Source organism: Dendrobates tinctorius, unplaced genomic scaffold (genome assembly GCF_039654945.1).
Source record: "Dendrobates tinctorius isolate UK_male_01 unplaced genomic scaffold, ASM3965494v1 ptg000029l, whole genome shotgun sequence".
NCBI classification, from domain to species: Eukaryota; Metazoa; Chordata; class Amphibia; order Anura; family Dendrobatidae; genus Dendrobates; species Dendrobates tinctorius.
Window position 1 is genome coordinate 31,292,897 of NW_027361697.1, and position 22,381 is coordinate 31,315,277.

At 42.6% G+C, this 22,381-nt stretch overlaps 1 protein-coding gene across 1 annotated transcript in view; it reads right to left on the reverse strand.

The window, feature by feature from the left end:
* Nucleotides 1-21,818, reverse strand: part of LOC141085894 (calcium-activated chloride channel regulator 1-like) — a 56,286-nt gene extending 34,468 nt beyond the window's left edge. The window contains exons 1-6 of the mRNA XM_073571511.1: nt 21,629-21,818; nt 11,350-11,490; nt 10,599-10,749; nt 7,731-7,839; nt 5,468-5,636; nt 41-265 (exon numbers count right to left, since the gene is read on the reverse strand). Of these exons, the coding sequence (XP_073427612.1) occupies nt 41-265; nt 5,468-5,636; nt 7,731-7,839; nt 10,599-10,749; nt 11,350-11,490; nt 21,629-21,787 (954 nt within the window). The 5' untranslated portion in view covers nt 21,788-21,818. The remainder of the gene's footprint in view (nt 1-40; nt 266-5,467; nt 5,637-7,730; nt 7,840-10,598; nt 10,750-11,349; nt 11,491-21,628) is intronic.
* Nucleotides 21,819-22,381: the final 563 nt, after the last annotated feature.

The window sequence follows — 22,381 nt, forward strand, 5'->3', positions numbered from 1 at the left end:
GAAATATATAAAATAAATCATGGATGATCTAAACACTTACTGCACTCATGCTTCCAGACACATCAGACACTAAGGTGACCACTCTGTCTGATACCCGATGAAGAGTGATGGTGGGTTCAGGAATATTTGTATTAGATGCTTCAGGAGTAGTCTGGATATCAGTTGAGTTCAAGATAACTTCCCATGTACTACGATAGTTGCACATTCTGTTTTGTAAATTTGGAGCTTCTGTGTTGTGATTCTGAGCATCACAAAATTCAGATACCTGTAATCAATTACATTTGTTTACATAAAAGGTGAAAAATTGTTATATTTGAGATTCATGTTAGGGAATTGCAATTATGTGTTTGTATTAAACTACTAAACATCACTCTCTTTTTGCATTGGTTGGATTTATGATATCCAGTAGAGATAAGTGAATTCTTTGAAAGTGGAATTTATCAACGTTGACAAATTTGACCCACAAATTCCATTTGTGTGGTGGATAGATTTGCATGGATCTCAATACTGGAAAGCGCACTCAGATTATACAAGTAAGGGCTCACACTCACTTGCGAGAGACTCGCACGATTGTCGTGCGAGTCTGTAGCATGAAAACCTGGGACTGCCGCACAGGGCCACACCTATCATGAGGCAACTTGAGTTTGTTGCCTCAGGCGGCACCACCTGCTGATAAAAAGGGGGCGGCATCTGCGGGGGGCTGTTCATTCAGATGCCGGCTTGTGCCTGCCTTTGGCCACTCTTCTTTCCCTGATGTCCTGCTCTCTCCTGCTGTGCCTCTGCCCGCTTTATACTGGGGGGGAATATGCAATTATGATAACTGATGTGTGTGGCAGCTTTCACCCTCGGGGTTAAGCAACTCAGAGAGGGGAGGTGTCCTGCAGGAGAAGAACACTGGCCAATGAACGCTCTCACATCACTGACAGAAGAGCTGATTGGCCAGTGCTCCTGTCCTCCTGCATGGCGCATCTTTGAAGGGAAGAAGTGAGAGCCAAGAAGTAAGATCAGAGCTGGAGCCTGTGTGTGCTGGAAGATACCGAGGAGAATCAGCTCCTGAATCCACAAGGTGACAGATTTCCTGCTGGATAGTCCCGACAGAGAGAGTGGGTGTGGGGCTCAGCGGCTGCGAGTAGGGGAAGCTGCACATGTACACCATCCCCCACCCCTGTAGCACAGAGGAGTCTGTGTGGGTTGTGTCTGTGTTTGTGGGTTGTTTGTCTTTGTGTGTGTGTGTGGGTTGTGTGTAGTGTGGATTGTGTCTGTGGTGTGTCTGGGTGTGTGTGTGTGTATGTGGGTGTGTGTGTGTGTCGGTTGTCTGGTGTGTGGTGTGGGTTGTGTGTCTGGGTATGTGTGTGTGTGGGTTGTGTCTGGTGTGTGGTGTGTCTGGGTGTGTGTGTGTGCATATGTGTGTCGGTTGTGTCTGGTGTGTGGTGTGTCTGGGTATGTATGTGGGTGTGTGTGTGTGTCGGTTGTGTCTGGTGTGTGGTGTGGGGTGTGTGTGTGTTGGTTGTGTCTGGTGTGTGGTGGGGGTTGTGTCTGGGTGTGTGTGGGTTGTGTCTCTCTGTGTTGTGCTCTCTATGTGGTGTGTGGGTAGTCTGTTTGTTGTGTGTCTGTGTGGGTTGTTTCTTGTTGTGTGTGGGTTGTGTCTCTGTTGGTTGTGTCTCTGTGTGGGTTGGGTTTGTGTGTGCCTGTGTGTGGGTTGTGTCTCTTTGTGTGTAGGTTGTATCTCTCTGTGTGGTGTGGGTTGTGTCTGGTGTGTGTTGTGTCTGTGGTGTGCCTGCTTGTGTGGTGTGTTATGTCTTTGTGGTGTGGGTTGTGTCTGTGGTGTGTATGCTTGTGTGTGGGTTGTGTCTTTATGTATTGTGTGGTGTATGGGTTGTGCTCTCTCTGTGGTGTGTGAGTTGTCTATTGTGTGTCGGTGTGGGTTGTGTCTCTGTGTTGACTGTGTGTGGGTTGTGTTTATGCATGTGTATGCGTGTGTGGGTTGTGTGTCTGTGTCATTGTGTGTTGGGGTTGTGTGTGTGTGGGTTGTAGTTGTGTGTCTGTGTGGGGGGTTGTGTCGTTTTGTGTTGATTGGGTCTGTGTGTGTGTGGGTTGTGTCTGTGTGGGTCTACATGTGTGTGGGTTGTATCTCTGTGTTGTGTGATATGTTGGTTGTGTCTGTGTGGTGTGGGTTGTGTCTGTGGTGTGTCAGCTTGTGTGTGGATTGTGTCTCTCTGTGTTGTGTGGTGTATGGGTTGTGCTCTCTGTGTGGGATGTGGGTTGTGTCTGTGTGTGTGGGTTGTGTCTCTTTGTTGACTGTGGGTTGTGTTTATGCATGTGTCTGTGTGTGTGGGTTGTGTGTCGGTGTGTGTGGGGGGTTGTGTGACTGTGGGTTGTATGTGTGTGGGTTGTGGTTTTCTGTGTGGGTGCGGGTTATATCAGTGTGTGGTGTTTGTGTGGGGGTTGTGTCTTTTGTGTGTGGGTTGTGTCTATTGTGTGTGGGTTGTCTCTCTGTCTTTGAGTGTAGGTTGTATCTCTCTGTGTGTTGTGTCATTGTGGTGTGGGTTGTGTCTGTGGTGTGTCTGCTTGTGTTTGGGTTGTGTCTTTCTGTGTGTTGAATGGGTTGTGCTCTCTGTGTGGTATGTGGGTTGTCTATTGTGTGTCAGTGTGGGTTGTGTGTGGATTGTGTCTCTGTGTTGACTGTGTGGGTTGTGTTTATGCGTGTGTATGTGGGTTGTGTGGTTGTGTGCCTATCATTCTGTGTGGGGGTTGTGTGTGGGTTGTGTGTGTGGGTTGTGTTTATGCATGTGTCTGTATGTGTGGGTTGTGTGTGGGGGTTGAGTGACTGTGGGTTGTGTGTGGGTTATGTTTGTGTCTCTCTGTGTGGGTTGTGTTTGTGTGTGCATCTACGTATGTGTGTGTAGGTTGTGTCTCTCTGTGGTGTGTGGGTTGTGTCTGTGGTGTGTTGTGTGTCTTTGTGGTGTGGGTTATGTCTGTGGTGTGTCTGCGTGTGGGTTGTGTCTCTGTGTTGAGTGGTGTATGGGTTGTGTCTCTCTGTGTGGTGTGTGGGTTGTCTGTTGTGTGTCGGTGTGGGTTTGTGTGTGGGTTGTGTCTCTGTGTTATCTATGTGTGGGTTGTGTCTTTGCATGTGAGTGGATAGTGTGTGTTTGAGTGTTTAGATATTTTTTGAGTATACTGAAGTGTGTATATACACTTGTTCTGTGTATATGATGTGTACCTGCTGTGCATCTGTTATATAGCATGTGTGTACGAAGACGAAGGACATGTATGATGTGTGTATCTGTGTGACTGTATGATGTGTTTGTAATGAGCATGTGTTGTCCAGTATGTGTGTGCTGTATACAATGGAATTTAACCCCTTCACCACCTTTGACATTCATATAGTCAAGGTTGTATTTTTGCCTTTGATACAATATTGCACGCTGGCAATATACTATATGGAGGACTATGGGGGTGCATTATGTTATATGGAAGACTATGGATGATGCATCATAATATACGGAGGACTATATGAAGCCAATTATACTATATGGAAGTAATTATAATATTTGGAGGGCTCTGTGGGGGGCATGATATTACTTGAAGGGCTATGAGAGAAGCCTTTATACTTTATGGAGGGCTGTGTTGGGGGCCTTCGTAGGTCCATTATACAGAATGGAGGGTTATGTGGGGCTCACAGCTGGGGATTATACTGTGGCGGGATAGTTGAGGGGGTACAGTAAGGTCATCATACTGTGCGTGTGGAGGAATCACTGTGGGGGTCATATTGTTTGTTTGGCACCTTTGTTGGCATCATACTTTATGGGGCAATGAAAGAGGAATCTGGGGGCTTCAATAGGAGGAAAATTACTTTGCAACGACAGCAAAGTTGTGAGATTTGTACCTATGTGATCCAGACAGGCTTTTTTTTTGGAGGGGGGAGCCATGAGAACTTCTGCTTTGGGGCCCCATGATCTCTTTGTACTCCCTGGTGCAGGATGCATTGTCCCTTTCACATACGTCTCCGCTGCAGGACTGACTGCAATGCTGCCCCTCGGTACATACAGGCATTCAGCCATGTTTCTCCTGAATGTCGGTTGCACTCGTCCACCTTCCCGCTCTCACATCCCTTGTTAAACCCAATAGGAAGGCCCCTGCTATTAGCTCCGGACAGCCCCGTGTTTGGTGCTTGTGACTGGCTAAGCGTTTTGGTAGAAGGAGGCATGGTCTGTTGGGGAAGACGTGCCATTTTACCAGCTTAGTGCAGTGGTCGGCTTGTTGATGCTCAGACTCCAAGTCATTGCATGTGGTGTGAGTATGGTGCTGCATGGTGGACATGTCTGACTGGTCAGTGCCAGGCAGCGGCCACATTGGAGCTGCCCAGAGTTTTGTAGGTGTGTGCCATAAATAATAGGGTGGCAATCAGTGTCTGCCACTGTGTGTATGCTATAAGGATGCAGGACTGCATCTTTCTACATGGCCACTGTTCTGCAGCCATCATTGTGTGTCTGTATGCTTATGCCAGGCCTGCCATTGCCATTGATGACCCTTGTTCTGCATTCCTCTGTGAGGTTCTTGTATGTACGTGTGATCATGTGACATCCTTGTACTTGGACATCTTCTTTTTCTATTTCTCTAAATTAAAATGTCCACTATTGTCCTCATTTTTACATGATATGAACCAGATTAATTTCTACCGGTTTAGAAAAAATTTACTATGGGGTGGGGGTGCCGTTCTGCACTTTGCCTCAGGCAGCACAGAGGCTAGGTTCACCCCTGCTGCCACCCGCACTCAGACTGGAGCGTGCAGCTACATGTATTTCTATGCAGCTGCACGCTCCGATCCGAGTGCCGGCAGCAGTGCCAGGTTTTCATGTGAGAGACTCGCACAAGAATCATGCGAGCCTCTCGCAAGTGAGTATGAGCCCTAAGTGAGAGGAGAGACAAAGAGAGAGACTTTACAGGAGAGAGAGGGAGGACCCCGCTGACCATAAGATCTTACGCTCTACTGGAGAGAGAAACAGAAGACCCTGCTGACCATAAGAGATTACATTCTACAGGAGAGAGAGCAACAGAGACAGAGAGAGGGCCCCATTGACCATAAGCGATTACATTCTACAGGAGAGCGGACACTGCTGACTATAAGAGCTTACACTCTACTGGAAAGAGAATAAGGACCCTGCTGACCATAAGAACGTACACTCTACAGGAGAGAGAGCGAGGACCCTGCTGGTCATAAGAGCTTATATTGTACAGTTCAGAGAGAAAAGACCCCATGGATCAAAAGAGCTTACACTCTACAGGAGAGAGAAAGAGGACCCTGCTGACAATAAGAGCTTACACTTTTTAGGAGAGAGAAAGAGAGAAAGGATCCTGATGACTATAAGAACTTACACTCAACAGGAAAGAGAGAACGCCGCTGACTATAATAGCTTACATTCTACAGGAGAGACACAAAGCACTCCACTAAATAGTTGCAACTTACTGTAGGTACAGCCTGCAGATACATTATGGATTGTTTGGTACCATCATTTTTGTCAGGAACAAATACACAGCCATCTTCATACAGTCCTGTGTCTTGGTCTCTTTTGCACTCACAAGTGTTTCCGGTACATTGTTCTTTAATATAAACACCTTTAAGTCCCACAGGACACCTGAGAAATAAAAGAGAAGAAGTTGTACCACACATAATGTATCTAAATGTATTTATCTATTATTCTATTATTATTATTTATTATAGCGCCATTTATTCCATGGCGCTTTACATGTGAGGAGGAGTGTACATAATAAAAACAAGTACAGTAATCTTAAACAATACAAGTCACGACTGGTACAGGAGGTGAGAGGACCCTGCCCACGAGGGCTCACAATCTACAAGGGATGGGTGAGGAAACAGTAGGCAAGGGTAGAGCTGGTCGTGCAGCGGTTTGGTGGATCGGTGGTTACTGCAGGCTGTAGGCTTGTTGGAAGAGGTAGGTCTTCAGGTTCTTTTTGAAGGTTTCCATGGTAGGTGAGAGTCTGATATGTTGTGGTACAGAGTTCCAGAGTAGAGGGGATGCGCGGGAGAAATCTTGTATGCGATTGTGAGAACAGGAGATAAGAGGGGAGTATAGAAGGAGATCTTGTGAGGATCGGAGTTTTCATGCAGGTAAGTACCGGGAGACGAGGTCACAGATGTATGGAGGACTCATGTTCTGGATGGCTTTGTATGTCATGGTTACGGTTTTGAACTGGAGTCGTTGGGTAATGGGGAGCCAGTGCAGGGATTGACAGAGGGGAGAGGCTGGGGAATAATGGGGGGACAGGTGGATTAGTCAGGCAGCAGAGTTTAGAATAGATTGGAGTGGTGCGAGAGTGTTAAAGGGGAGGCCACAGAGCAAGAGGTTGCAGTAGTCAAGGCGGGAGATAAAGAGGGCATGGACTAGGGTTTTAGCAGATTCTTGGTCTAGGAATGTAAGGATCAGGGAAATGTTTTGAGTTGAAGTCGGCATGAAGTGGAAAGGGCTTGGATATGTGGTTTGGAGGAGAGATCAGTGTCAAGGATTACCCAGAAGAAGCAAGCTTGTGGGACTGGGGAGATTGAGCAGCCATTTGCTTTAATGGATAGGCCCATTGGGGGGGTCGAGTGAGATGGGGAAAGATGATGAATTCTGTTTTGTCCATATTAAGTTTTTAAGTTTTAGAAATCTAGCGGAGAAGAAGGATGAAATAGCTATCTATGCAATATACAGTACCTTGAAAAAGCATTCATACCTCGTAAACTTTTCTAGATTTTTTCATGTTTCACCCACAAACTTAAATATTTTTAATTTGAATTTTATGTGATATACCAACACAAAGTAGCAAGTATTTGTAAAGTGCAAAGGTACATAGTTTTCTAAATATTTTAAAAACATAAATCTGAAAATTGTGAAGTGAAACTGCAGTCAGGCCCCTGTAGATTGATACCCCTAAATAAAATCCTGAGTGATCAATTGCCTCAGAGGTCACATTAGTAAATTGAGTCCATCTGTGTGTAATGTATTTTCAGTATAACTACAGCTGTTCTGTGAAGGCCTCTGAGGTTTGTTTGAGAACATTAGGGATCATGAAAACCACGGAACACACCAGACAGGTCAGGGATAAAGTTGTGAATAAGAGTAAAGCAGGGTTAGGTTATAAAAAAAAAAACAGCACAAGCTCTGAACATATCATGGAGTACTGTTCAATCCATCATCCAACAATGGGAGGAGTATTGACCAACTGTAAACCTACCAAGACATGTCCGTCCACCTAAACTGAGATCCAAAACAAGAAAAGCACTAATGGTTACTCTGGAGTAGCTGCAGAGATCCATCTTTTCAGTGTTTTGACTTAGGCACTTGATACGTCTATACAAATAGAGTCATTCCTGCTTGCTATAGGGCAGTGTGCTCCTAAAACTTCAGTTTTCAGATCACTGCTGCTTTTTGATGCTGCTCTCTAAGACAGCTTTGCACCATGGGAGCTACGCAGGATCACTTGTGTATGGAGGTTTCCAGGGTTTCCCTGGATGCAGTCTTACTTAACAGGTAAGGGAGGAAGCAATATTGTGGAACCATAACATTTTGTCAACCACCTCGCTGGAGTGGTGCATCCAGGGATAGCTGTCCATGACATATACAAACACTAGTCAAGTATTTCTATATGGTAGAAAAATAAATTAGCTTTTCTGTTGCTCATTTTTAATATTATACAGACTAGTTATTATTAAATGCATTTTTCCATACCTTGTAGCTTCTATCTGAGCACTATTAGAAACGTAGAAAGGGGATAATGAATTGTATTCATCAAAGACCCCCCATCTGAGGTGAGCCCATTCGTGGACAAAGACTCGCCCTATAACAGAAGCATGATTCATGAAAGCTGAACACAAGCGGAAAAATTACGTTTCAACTAGTGAATAATATATACAGATATGAAAATATTTAATCCAATTTTCAAAGTAAGCAAACATTAAAAAAATCATAAATCTAGGCAGAAATGAAGTGATTGTACAATGATCTATTTCATTCTGCATTAAGTACATATAAAGAGGAACTGTCATCAGGTCAAAAGTGGCAGGGTTATACTGCTATTTTATTCGTTATACGTCTCACAGAAAGATTAATTGTATAAGTTTACTGAATTAACTAAATCATCATAGAGTAAGCTTATATGAAAATGTATTAAAATATAACTTTTAATAATTTATAATTAAAAAATTACTGATATAGTGACGCAAAAAATTACCACCAAAATATCATATAGATAATCAGAAATAAAAAGGGAGGTGCCTATATCTTGATGTCTATATGTTAATGTCATGACTCATTTTTGGAGTCATGACAGCTCTGGTTCTGCTTTAATATGATCCTCAGTTTACTGAACCACCGCACAGCCAGCTCTACCCTCTCCTACTGTATCCTCACCCTTTCCTGTAGACTGTGAGCCCTCGCGGGCAGGGTCCTCTCTCCTTCTGTACTTGTGTGTCCCTTGTCTTGCACATGTTTATTGTACTTGTCTATATTTCCACTCTTCACATGTAAAGCGCCATGGAATAAATGGCGCTATATAAAAGTATAATAATAATAATAATAATTTAGATGTGATTTTTACTTTTGGCCAGCAAGAGTTAATGTCAGTTTCCTTCCTGGCAGCTGCTGTGTTGCTGGTCAGCTGATGTGGTTGGTGACCACTCCCACCATCATTTAAATAGTCACCTGACGCATCAGCTGACTGTTGGGGTTAGAGTTTTTCTCTGGAGACCAGTCGAGGAGTTGGGAGCTCTCTGGTGCCATCTGTGTATCAGCTACTTGAGGTCCTGGTTCCATATCCCCTGCTGTGTGGAGCTTGCAGTAGAAGCTCATGCTATGTTTTTCCTTGTCCCTTTCCTTGTCTGTATCATGCTTGTCACCAACCCTGTGTTTATACCATCAGCAGTGGTGATGCTAGCATCCTTGCTGGCCAGTGCACTAGCCAGGGTATAGTGAGGTGACAGCTAGGGACGGCAGGGGGAAGGACCCACATAGGGTGTTAGAGGAGCTTAAGGATAGGCACAGGCTGTCTTAGGAGGTGCCTCATCCCTCTTTCCTTATTATTAGGGCCTCCCACTTTTTCCATCCCGTTGTGTGTGTGTTGTGCCGTTCGCTGGACCTACCCCTGTTGAGTCGTGACAGTTAATACCTTTATGCCTTAAAAATTACATATATCGGAAAAACACTTCTTAGAGTGCTCCATTGCACTGTTACTGTTATTACTCCCTGATATCTAGAATAAATATGGTGAAAAGCACAATGCAGTAGAATTCTTTTTAATATTCAAAGAAGAAAACACGGCACTCACCACATTGAATATGATTTTTCATAGTCCTTTATTTCACCTTTAGCGGCATCGACAATGAAGTGGACGTGCGGATCAAAGAGGCATGCAGGGGAGAGGAAAGATGGACTACAGCCTTTTCACGTGTAATCGCTGCAACGGGTCTAGGTGAAGCGACTACACTCGAAACGGCCATAGTCCATCTCTCCTTTCCTCTGCATGCCTCTTTGATCCACACATCCACTTCATTGTTGATGCCGCTAAAGGTGAAATAAAGGGCTGAAAAATCATATTCAACGTGGTGAGTGCTGCATTTTCATCTTTGAATATTGAGTCTACATGTGATTTATCTATGGCGAGCACCGCAGACCAGTTGATTTTACTGCTGTACCACAGAAAATAAGGGTACATTCATCTTCAGGTGCTCCAATAGTGCAGTTCTACTTTTGTTTTTCACAAATTCTTTTTAAAGGGAATCTGTCACCTATTTTTAGCCCTATCTGCTGCCGGCAGTTGTTGTGCAACCAGAGCCTTTACCATATAACTGGTCTACATTAAAGGGAATCTGTCACCTATTTTTTTGAGTATCAGCTGCCGGCACCGCCATTAGGGGCTTATCTACAGCATTCTGTAATGCTGTAAATAAGCCCCCAATGTAACCTGAAAGATAAGAAAAACGAGTTATATTATACTCACCCAGGGCGGTCCGGGTCCGGTTTTGGTCCGATGCGTGTCACGGTCCAGTCCGGCACAACCCATCTTCTAATGGTGATGTCCTCTTCTTTGCTTCCCGTCGCGACTCTGGCGCACTGCTCTGCACTGTTGAGGGCAGAGCAGAGTACTGCAGTGAGCAGGCACCTGGAGAGGACGTCACCATTAGAAGATGGGAGGCGCCGGACCAGACCGCGACACCTATCGGACTAAAACCGGACCTGGACAACCCCTGGGTGAGAATAATATTACTCATTTTTCTTATCTTTCAGGTTACATCGGGGGCTTATCTACAGCATTCTGTAATGCTGTAGATAAGCCCCGATGGTGGTGCCGGCAGCTATACTCGAAAAAATAGGTGACAGATTTCCTTTAATGTAGACCAGTTATATGGTAAAGGCTCTGGTTGCACAACAATAAGACATACAACTTTAAGAATAACTGCAACTGTTCAACAGGATCACACAAGTGATAATACAGTATAGTCTACCTTAATTTTTTTATTTCATAATTGTAATGAGTTTACAAATCTGGTTAGCTCTACTTTCTAGAAATATGCTTGAAAAGCTTATTTTTTTTTTTTTTACCTCTGGGTCCATATACTGAGAGTAGTTTATCATCGACCAGGAAATCTGGTGTGAAATGAATATATATGCCTTTTTCCCCACATTGGCCGTACTGTAAAGTATATGGGTCATCTCCATTTTTCAAATGGGGTGTAGCAACAATGATGTCTGCCTAATTTTACAAAATATAAAAATGATTGAAAACTTAAATGTACATATTATTCTATAATTATGTTTCTTTAACACAAAATATTGGGTGGAAATAATACCTTTCTGTTAATTGTTGTTTGCTTTGGAAAACCCCTTTAAGATCATACCAATAGTAAAATATAAAAAAATAACAAAATTAAGATGCAATTTATTAAAATATTTTATTCCAAACATTGAAAGTTTTATTCTGGAAATAAAACTACAAAGACTATTGATCTTCAAAAATTTAAAAGAGTATCTAAACTTTCATAAATCTTTTAACATGACATAGAGACATATCAGAAGTTTTCATTGGTGGGATTTGGGTGCGGAGACCCTCATCCATCATGGGCTCAACAGAAAGTCTTTAAATCCATTTTTAGTCTCTGGGGAGAGCTGTGCTTGGCTGAGCACTTCTGCCTCTTTCTTTCAGTGATCGGTGGGGGTTTCAGAACTTGGAAGCCACCAAATAAAACTATGAAATGTCTCACAGAGATTTTAAAAGTTGTTACCCCATTATATGTATTCCTATAGTAAAAAAAATATATTTTTAATGTTAATAAAACAATTTTAATTTTCCTACCTTATCATATGTTTCAGTTCTTGTTTTGAGATATGAATCGTTTTTTTTCCAAGTCAGTGGAATTAAAATTTTGGCACTCTGTATGAAGAGCCTGTTTTTCGTGGCAGAGAACATATAATTTGTGGCCTCTTTTACCATGTTCTTGTTAGAATTGTAAGAAAAGAAGAGTTAAAATACATACAACTAAAAAGTTATACAACAAGAGCAAAAAGATAAAACTAGAGCAAAAACGTACACTGCGCTTGGTTCAGCAACCATGTTGGTACTTTGCGGCTGCTTGGCTGCAACCCAAGGAACCTGGTCCAAATGCTCCCTCGACGCCTCTTCTGATTAGTAGGTCCGGTGTGACGTCATCATTATGACGTAAACACAGGCATGAAGTCACATCAGGGGTACTAATCGGAGGAGGCGCCAGGGATAATTGCAGGTATGAGGAGGTTCACAGCGCACTGGCCCTGCGGCCATGGAATACTAATGTGGCTGCTGAACCACGTTCATGCATATAATTTAGTTAAACTCTATGTCCAAAATATTTTGTCTTCTGGAGTACTTTTGCTTTCTTCAGTAGTCTATCAGTTATATTTTTGAAAGTGGAATATTTTTCATTAGGCAGAAGAATTCCTTAATTTTTGTATTTTTTTTACTTCCAAAGCAACAAACAAACTCCAGGTATACAGATTGTGCCATAAACAACTTTTTGGCTATATCGGCATGATAATCTGTCATTTTTTATTACTGTTATTTTGTTCCAAAGTCTTTTCTTGAAGTAACAGTAAAATGTTAAGTCAAATAAAGCCAGATTACTTTATTGGGAAGATCTTGGAAATTGCTAAGTTTCTGTAATCTGTTATAGCATGGAATCTATATAAAATAAGATTAGGTATCATTTCACAGTCAAGCGTGAAACAAATCATAAAATTGAATTGCCAAAGACAAATTCTTTAACCAATTATTGACTTTCAAGACTAGAAATAACCAATCATCCGACCATATCCCTTAGGATATTTACTTTTGTATCAAAATATTTTAAAAAATTTGCCCTTAAGATTTTCAAAATTTTTACCAAGCTTTTTTTTAACCTCTTTTTTGAGAAGTCTGGCTACTTTCAGATTTGCGTTCGGAGGCGCAGCGCAGGGCCGCAGCTAAGCCCCGCCCCCGGCCACGCCTCCTCCGGTCAGCTCCTCCTCTGATCGCATGACGCTACATGCGATCAGTGTACCCTATAGTTAGCGTTGGGTAAGCTGGTCGTGCGCTGGTACACTTTTGGCAACGCATGCGCCCTTTTGGCACTGAGCCGAGTGCACAAAAATGCGCTGTGTTGCATTTTTGTGCACTCAGCGCAGCCCCTAAAGGGCGCAAGCGCCGGCAAAAGTGTACCAGCGCACGACCAGCGTACCCAACGCTAGCTATAGGGTACACTGATCGCATGCAGCATCATGCGATCAGAGGAGGAGCTGTCCGGAGGAGGCGTGGCCGAGGGCGGGGCTTAGCGGCGGCCCTGCTCTGCGCCTCTGAACGCAAATCTGAAAGTAGCCTCAGCCATTGTGGGTTTGTTCCCTAATTATTTTTTCATGAGTTCTGTTATGGTGGCAGCTGAATTACACCATTGTTTTAATTTCCAGTCTTCATCCACAATGCGAAATATACACTCACTGGCCACTTTATTAGGTACACCTGTCCAACTGTGTGTTAAGACTTAATTTCTAATCAGCCAATCACATGGCGGCAACTCAGTGCATTTAGGCATGTAGACATGGTCAAGACAATCTCCTGCAGTTCAAACCGAGCATCAGTATGGGGAAGAAAGGTGATTTGAGTGCCTTTGAACGTGGCATGATTGTTGGTGCCAGAAGGGCTGGTCTGAGAATTTCAGAAACTGCTGATCTACTGGGATTTTCACGCACAACCATCTCTAGGGTTTACAGAGAATGGTCCGAAAAAGAAAAAAAATCCAGCGAGCGGCAGTTCTGTGGCCGGAAATGCCATGTTGATGCCAGAGGTCAGAGGAGAATGGGCAGACTGGTTCGAGCTGATAGAAAGGCAACAGTGACTCAAATTGCCACCCGTTACAACCAAGGTAGGCAGAAGAGCATCTCTGAACGCACAGTGCGTCGAACTTTGAGGCAGATGGGCTACAGCAGCAGAAGACCACACTGGGTACCACTCCTCTCAGCTAAGAACAGGAAACTGAGGCTACAATTTGCACAAGCTCATCGAAATTGGACAGTAGAAGATTGGAAAAACGTTGCCTGGTCTGATGAGTCTCGATTTCTGCTGCGACATTCGAATGGTAGGGTCAGAATTTGGCGTAAACAACATGAAAGCATGGATCCATCCTGCCTTGTATCAACGGTTCAGGCTGGTGGTGGTGGTGTCATGGTGTGGGGAATTTTTTCTGGGCACTCTTTGGGCCCCTTGGTACCAATTGAGCATCGTTGCAACGCCACAGCCTACCTGAGTATTGTTGCTGACCATGTCCATCCCTTTATGACCACAATGTACCCAACATCTGATGGCTACTTTCAGCAGGATAATGCGCCATGTCATAAAGCTCGAATCATCTCAGATTGGTTTCTTGAACATGACAATGAGTTTACTGTACTCAAATGGCCTCCTCAGTCACCAGATCTCAATCCAATAGAGCATCTTTGGGATGTGGTGGAACGGGAGATTCGCATCAGGGATGTGCAGCCGACAAATCTGCGCCAACTGTGTGATGCCATCATGTCAATATGGTCCAAAATCTCTGAGGAATGCTTCCAGCACCTTGTTGAATCTCTGCCACGAAGAATTGAGGCAGTTCTGAAGGCAAAAGGGGGTCCAACCCCTTACTAGCATGGTGTACCTAATAAAGTGGCCAGTGAGTGTATGTACATCTGATTTGTCACTTAGTGCATGGTTATTTTAAGAAAATTACCAAAATAAAAATATATATAGGTAAATGACCAAAAGAAAGAATGGTAGGCTTCCTTCACACATATTTTTAGTGTTTTTTTTGTTTTGTGGCTTCTAAAAAATACAGCTCTGGCAAAAATTAAGAGACCACTGCACAGTTTTATAAAAATCAGCTTCTCTACATGTCTGACAGCCATTCCATTCCAGTGTCAATTGAATTCCAACCAGAGGACACCTCATTCTACTTAATGTGCTTCTGATTAGGTGATCACCTGAACCAAATCATATTTAATGAAGGAAAGTATAAAATACCCTGCTGTGGTGTTCACAATCCTCTTGCAATAGGACAAGCAGGATGACAAAACAAATGCTAGTAATATCCCAAAAGTAATAGGAATGAAAAAATAACTTTTAACCATACCACAGGAGTTGAAAAGAAAAGTCTTGAGTGAGGAAAAGAAGGGCTCAATTCTGGCTTTATTAGCAGAGGGATACAGTGAGCATCATGTTGCCTCCATCCTTAAAATTTCTAATACAGCAGTCCATTACAACAAGGTCAAACAGCAGAAATTGGGGACAGCAAAGCTACAGACCGGCAGAGGGCAAAAACAACTCTCCACTGACTGGGATGGCCAGCATCGTATTTGAATGTCACTCAGCAACCGCAAGATGACATCAAGTGACCTACAAAAGGAATGCCAAACGGCAGCTGGGGTGAAGTGCACAGCAAGAACAGTTCATAACAGGCTCCTAAAGGCAGGGATCAAGCCATGTAAAGCTAGAAAAAAACCTTTCATCAATGAGAAGCAAAGGAGAGCCAGGCTGAAGTTTGCCAAAGACCATAAGGATTGGTCCATAAAGGACTGGAGTAAGGTAATCTAATCTGATGAGTGTAATTTTCAGCTTTATACAACACCTCGCAGTCTAATGGTTAGACGGAGACCTGGAGAGGCGTACAAGCCACAGTGTCTTGCACCCACTGTGATATTTGGGGCAGGATCGGTGATGATCTGGGGATGCTTCAGCAAGGCTGGAATTGGGCAGGTTAATCTTTGCAAAGGACGTATGAATCAAGCCACCTACAAGGTTATTCTGGAAAAACAGTTTATTCCTTCTGCTCAGGCAATGTTCTCCAACTCTGAGGACTGTTTTTTTCTAGCAGGATAATGTGCCATGCCACACAGCTAGGTCAATCAATGTGTGGATGAAGGATCACCACATCAAATCCCTGTCATAACCAGCCCATTCTCCAGACCTGAACCCCATTGAAAACCTCTGGAATGTAATCAAGACGAAGATGGATAGTCACAAGCCATCAAACAAAGAACTGCTTACATTTTTGTACCATGAGTGGCATAAGGTCACCCAAAAGCAGTGTGAAAGACTAGTGGAAAGCATGCCAAGACGCATGAAAGCTGTGATTAAAAATCATGGTTATTCCACAAAATATTGATTTCTGACTTCTTCCTGAGATAAAACATTAGTATTGTTGTTTCTAAATGATTATAAACTTGTTTTCTTAGCATTATTTGAGGTCTGCAAGCACTGCATTTTTTGTTATTATGACCATTTCTCAATTTCTGAAAATAAATACAAAATTTAGTGCTTGGGAACTCGAAGACATGTTGTCAGTAGTTTATAGAATAAAAGAGCAATTTACATTTTACTCAAAGATATACTGTACCTATAAAGAGAAAAATCAGACAAACTGAAAATTTTGCAGTGGTCTCTTAATTTTTGCCAGAGCTGTATCATGAATTTCACGTGCTTTTGTTACACTTTTTCTTCGCAATTGTTTTTTTGGTGTTGTTAGTGGTGGTTTTGATAGTTTTGTAACTTGTGTCTCTTTTGGTATTTTTCAAGCCCTATTGAGAAATTTATGGAAGAAAAAAATGTCAAATCTACAGCGTTCTGCATTCTGGAAAGAAATGCCTTTAATACTCCACAAAAAGGAAGCTGAACACTAAGAAAGTGGCAGAAATAGAGCTGCATTGATTGTACTGAGTTTATTATTTTGCTCTAGATTTTCATGTAACATTAGGCCGCAGCTATGTTAGTCATTGAAGACATTAGGAAAATATGAGGCTCACTACAGACATTTGTTTTTCACTTTTTTCTTCTTACTTCTGCTTGAAAAAAATTCTCAAATCTATTTTTCCGTTTCTCTACCATAGAACTCCATTGCTTTTTTTTTTTAAATGCAAGTGATGATGTGAATTACATTTTTCTTGCACTTGTTTGTTACAATTTTAATATTACAAATTACAACTCACGACATTCTTTAACCCCTTCCTGACATGAGACGTACTATCCCGTCCACGGTACCCGGGCCCGTATGACCGGGGACGGGATAGTACGTCTACCGCGATCAGCGGCGCCCACGTGGTGAGCGTCGCTGATCGCGGCCGGGTGTCAGCTGATTATCACAGCTGACACCCGGCACAATGTGTCAGGGGCGGTCACGGACCGCCCCCGACACGTTAACCCCTTGCACACCGCGATCAAACATGATCGCGGTGTACCGGGGGTTAAAGGGAAGCATCGGCAGGGAGGGGGCTCCCTCCGTGCTTCCCTGAGCCCCCCACGGCAGCACAATGTGCAGCGCTGCTGCGGGGGGCTCCTTTCCTCCAGGCCCCCGAATCCAAGATGGCGACGGGGGCCTTCGGGGGCCTGGGGAAGCTGGCTTCCTCAGTGCCTGCAAAGCGCAGGCATGAGGAAGCCTTGTGCACTGCCTGTGACAGATTGCTGATCTGTCACAGTGATCTGTGATGTGACAGATCAGCGATCTGTCACAGGACAGTGATGTCCCACCTGGGACTATGTAATAAAGTAAAAAAAAAATAAAAAAAAAGTGTAAAAATAAATTAAAAAAAATCGCCAAATAAATTAGTAAAAAAAAAAAAAAATATTCCCCAATAAATTCATTTTTTGAAAATAATAAAAAAAAAAAACAATAAAAGTACACATATTAGGTATCGCCGCATCCGTAACGACCTGCCCTATAAAACTGTCCCAATAGTTAACCCCTTTAGCGAACCCCTTAAAAAACAAAAATAAAAAACGAAGCAAAAAATAATGATTTATTATCATACCGCCAAACAAAAAGTGCAATAACGCACGATCAAAAAGACGCATATAAATATCCATGGTACCGCTGAAAACGTCATCTTGTCCCGCAAAAAACAAGCCGCCATACAGCATCATTAGTGAAAAAATAAAAAAGTTATAACTCGCAGAATAAAGCGATGCAAAAATAATTATTTTTTATATAAAATAGTTTTCATTGCATAAAACCGACAAAAACATAAAAAAACGACCTAAATGAGGTATCGCTGTAACCGTACTGACCCGAAGAATAAAACCGCTTTATCAATTTTACCGCACGCGGAACGGTGTAAACGCACCCCCCCAAAAGAAATTCATGAAACGCTGGTTTTTGTTCATTCTGCGTCACAAAAATCGGAATAAAAAGCGATCAAAAAATTTCACGTGCCCGAAAATGGTACCAATAAAAACGTCAACTCGTCCCGCAAAAAATAAGACCTCACATGACTCGGTGGGTCAAAATACGGAAAAATTATAGCTCTCAATATGTGGTGATGCAAAAACTATTTTTACAATAAAAAGCGTCTTTTAGCGTGCGACAGCCGCCAAACATAAAAACCGCCATAAATAGTAAATCAAACCCCCCGTTATCACCCCCTTAGTTAGGGAAAAATAATAAAATCAAAAAAATGTATTTATTTCCATTTTTCCATTAGGGTTAGGGCTAGGGTTAGGGCTAGGGGTGTGTTGGGGTAGGGTTAGGGTAGGGTTAGGGTTAGGGCTAGGGCTAGGGTTAGGGCTAGGGTTAGGGCTAGGGTTAGGGCTAGGGTTAGGGCTAGGGTTAGGGGCGTGTTGGGGTTCGGGTTGGAGTTAGAATTGGGGGTTTCCACTGTTTGGGCACATCAGGGGCTCTCCAAATGCAACATGGCGTCTGATCTCAATTCCAGCCAATTCTGAGTTGAAAAAGTCAAATGGTGCTCCTTCCCTTCCAAGCTCTGCTATGCGCCCAAACAGTGTTTTACCCCCACATGTAGGGTATCAGCCTACTCAGGACAAATTGCAAAACAATTTTTGGGGTCCAATTTCTCCTGTTACCCTTAGGAAAATAAAAAATTGGGGGCAAAAATATCATTTTTGTGGAAAAAAATGATTTTTTTATTTTCACGTCCTTGCGTTATAAACTTCTGTGAAGCACTTGGGGGTTCAAAGTGCTCACCACACATCTAGAAAAGTTCCGTGGGGGGTCTAGTGTCCAAAATGGGGTCACTTGTGGGGAGTTTCAATAGTTTAAGTACATCAGGGGCTCTCCAAACGCACATGACACCCGCAGACCATTCCATCAAAGTCTGCATTCCAAAACGTCACTGCTTCCCTTCCGAGCCCCGACGTGTGTCCATACAGTAGTTTTCTCCCACATATGGGAAATCAGCGTACTCAGGACAAATTGGACAACAACTTTTGGGGTCCAATTTCTCCTGGTACCCTTGGGAAAATAAAAAAATGGTGACTAAAAGATCATGTTTGTGGAAAAAATACGAATTTTTTATTTTCACGCCCGGGCGTTGTAAACTTCTGTGAAGCACTGGGGGGGTCAAAGTGCTCACCACACATCTAGATAAGTTCCTTGGGGGGTCTAGTTTACAAAATGGTGTCATTTGTGGGGGGTTTCCACTGTTTAGGTACATTAGGGGCTCTCCAAAGGCAACATGACACCCGCAGACCATTCCATCAAAGTCTGCATTCCAAAACGTCACTACTTCCCTTCCGAGCCCCGACGTGTGCCCATACAGTAGTTTTCTCCCACATATGGGGTATTGATACTCAGGACAAATTGGACAACAACTTTTGGGGTCCAATTTCTCCTGGTACCCTTGGGAAAATAAAAAAAATGGTGACTAAAAGATCATGATGGTGGAAAAAATACGAATTTTTTATTTTCACGCCCGGGCGTTGTAAACTTCTGTGAAGCACTGGGGGGGTCAAAGTGCTCACCACAGATCTAGATAAGTTCCTTAGGGGGTCTAGTTTCCAAAATGGTGTCATTTGTGGGGGGTTTCCACTGTTTTGGTACATCAGGGGTTTTCCAAACGTGACATGGTGTCCGATCTCAATTCCAGCCAAAAACGTCAAGTGGCGCTGCTTCCCTTCCGAGCTCTGCCATGCGCCCAAATAGTGGTTTACTCCCACATGTGGGGTATCAGCGTACTCAGGACAAATTGCACAATAACTTTTAGGGTCCTGTTACCCTTGGGAAAATAAGAATTGAGGGTGAAAAGATCATTTTTGTGGAAAAAAATATGATTTTTTAATTGTATGGCTTTATGTTATAAACTTCTGTGAAGCCCATGGGGGTTCAAAGTTCTCACCACACATCTAGATAAGTTCCTTAGGAGGTCTATTTTCCAAAATGGTGTCATTTGTGGGGGGTTTCCACTGTTTTGGTACATCAGGGGTTTTCCAAACGCGACATGGTGTCCGATCTCAATTCCAGCCAAAAACGTCAAGTGGCGCTGCTTCCCTTCCGAGCTCTGCCATGCGCCCAAATAGTGGTTTACCCCCACATGTGGGGTATCAGCGTACTCAGGACAAATTGCACAATAACTTTTAGGGTCCTGTTACCCTTGGGAAAATAAGAATTGAGGGTGAAAAGATCATTTTTGTGGAAAAAATATGATTTTTTAATTGTACCGCTGTACGTTATAAACTTCTGTAAAGCCCTTGTGGGTTCAAAGTTCTCACCACATATCTAGATAAGTTCCTTGGGGGGTCTAGTTTCCAAAATGGGGTCACTTGTAGGGGGTTTCCACTGTTTAGGTACATCAGGGACTCTCCAAACGTGACATGGCGTCCAATCTGAATTCCAGCCAATTTTGCATTGAAAAAGTCAAACTGCGCTCCTTCCATTCTGAGCTCTGCCATGCGCCGAAACAGTCGTTCCCCCCCACATATCAGGTATCTGCGTACTCAGGACAAATTGCACAATAACTTTTGCAGTTCAATTTCTCCTGTTACCCTTGGTAAAATAAAAAAATTGAACCTGAAGTATTTTTTTTATGAAAAAAAGTTAGATGTTCATTTTTTTTTAAATATTCAAAAAATTTCATGTAACGCACCTAAAGGGTTAATAAACTTCTTGAATGTGGTTTTGAGCACCTTAAGGGGTGCAGTTTTTAGAATGGTGTCACTTTTGGGTATTTTCTATCATATAGACCCCTCAAAGTGGCTTCAAATGTGATGTGGTCCTAAAAATAAAATGGTGTTGTAAAAATGAGAAATCGCTGGTCAACTTTTAACCCTTATAACTTCCTAACAAAAAAAATTTTGGTTCCAAAATTGTGCTGATGTAAAGTAATCATGTGGGAAATGTTAGTTATCAAGTTTTTTGTGTGCCGTATCTCTGTGATTTAAGGGCATAAAAATTCAAAGTTGGAAAATTGCGAAATTTTCAAAATTTTCGCCAAATTTCCGTTTTTCTCACAAATAAACGCAAGTTATTTGAATGAAATTTTACCACTAACATGAAGTACAATATGTCACGAGAAAACAATGTCAGAATCACCGGGATCCATGGAAGCGTTCGAGAGTTATGACCTCATAAAGGTACAGTGGTCAGAATTGTAAAAATTGGCCCGGTCATGAAAGTGCAAACCACCCTTGGGGGTGAAGGGGTTAAAAAATAGAAATGCAGTCACATGATTAGTAATTCACATGACTTCTAATGTTAAAAATGCAACAGCAACGCAGGTGCTAAAGCACAACATTTTGACACAAGCCACAAAAATAGACAAAATAGGTAAGAAATTGCATAAAAGAGCTTTTTATACAAAAAAACAACAACAAAATTTTTTTTACATTTTAATGTAAAAAAAATATTTTTTGTTGTTTTTTTTATATAAAAAGCTCTTTTATGCAGACAAAAATTGCACTTGAAGATTCCCGTATAATTGGAAAGTAAAGGTGAAATCAACAGGAGATTAACTACTGTTTCTTTGGCTATTGTCACACTACCGTATATTCTGTCATCATAAAGAATCGGTCAGATTATGTGAATCACACTCTGATCAGGGTTTGATCAGAGTGCGGTCACAGTGTGGTCCGATTTTCTTGGACGAGGAGGACAAAAATGTCTCCATCTTCTCCATTGTGTCAGTTTGTGAAAGTCGGACTGCACTCGGATGTTATCTCATGGCAGTTCCAATTTTTTCCACAAACTCATTGACTTGCATGGCCGAGTGCGATCCGATAATTTGATCCAACCCGGGCATTCAGTCCAAGGAAAAAAATCAGACATGTTTACAACCCCAAGCCCCATAGAATAACAGATTTCTTAAACTCTTACCTGTAAATTTTCAATAATTTTCTGATTTTCAGGTATTCCTGGATGGATTGCAAGGACAATATCCTGGTAACCTCCATTACTTAGCTGCACTAGAGAACTGCTGCCTATGGAAAGCACGTGGAATAGTAGAGATAAATATAAAATGACGCGACTTGCCATCTTCCTTCTGTTACACTCAAACCTTAGGCTAAGTTGCCTTAAGAAACCCTTTTATACTGCTTTTTCTTTATCAGTGGCTCTTTATGGACCTTGTTACTGTAGATTATCTCGTCTTTCATATTAGTGTAGGTAATACAGTGATTTGTAACTTATTAATGAAAGTCAGCAGATTGCAATTGTAATAAGGAAATGGTAAACTTAAAGAACAGGAAAAAGTAGATTTCAGGGGAAACAGGACAGCTTAGTCACAGAAGCTATGGCTTCCATATCTTGCAGCTTTTACAACCCTGAAATGGCTACAGGCGAGATAAAATAAGCATGCTGCAATCCCGTAGTTGCCATATATTTCTTTTGGGCAGAGAGGAGAACCTTCTAGAAAAAAGTCAGGTTAACACATCTGACCATCCTGGGACAGTAGGGTAACCTGCTTGTTGCCCTGACCCTCTGGCTCCTTCTTCGGTAGCACAGTTGGGATTTTGGAGTGGGGCACCTTGTACAAGTTTAGCTAAACCATGCCATGAGGAGTAAGTCCAGTCTGAACTAGACTCCCCTATTGTAACAATCCACTAACCAAGGACGGGATAGATTGCATCA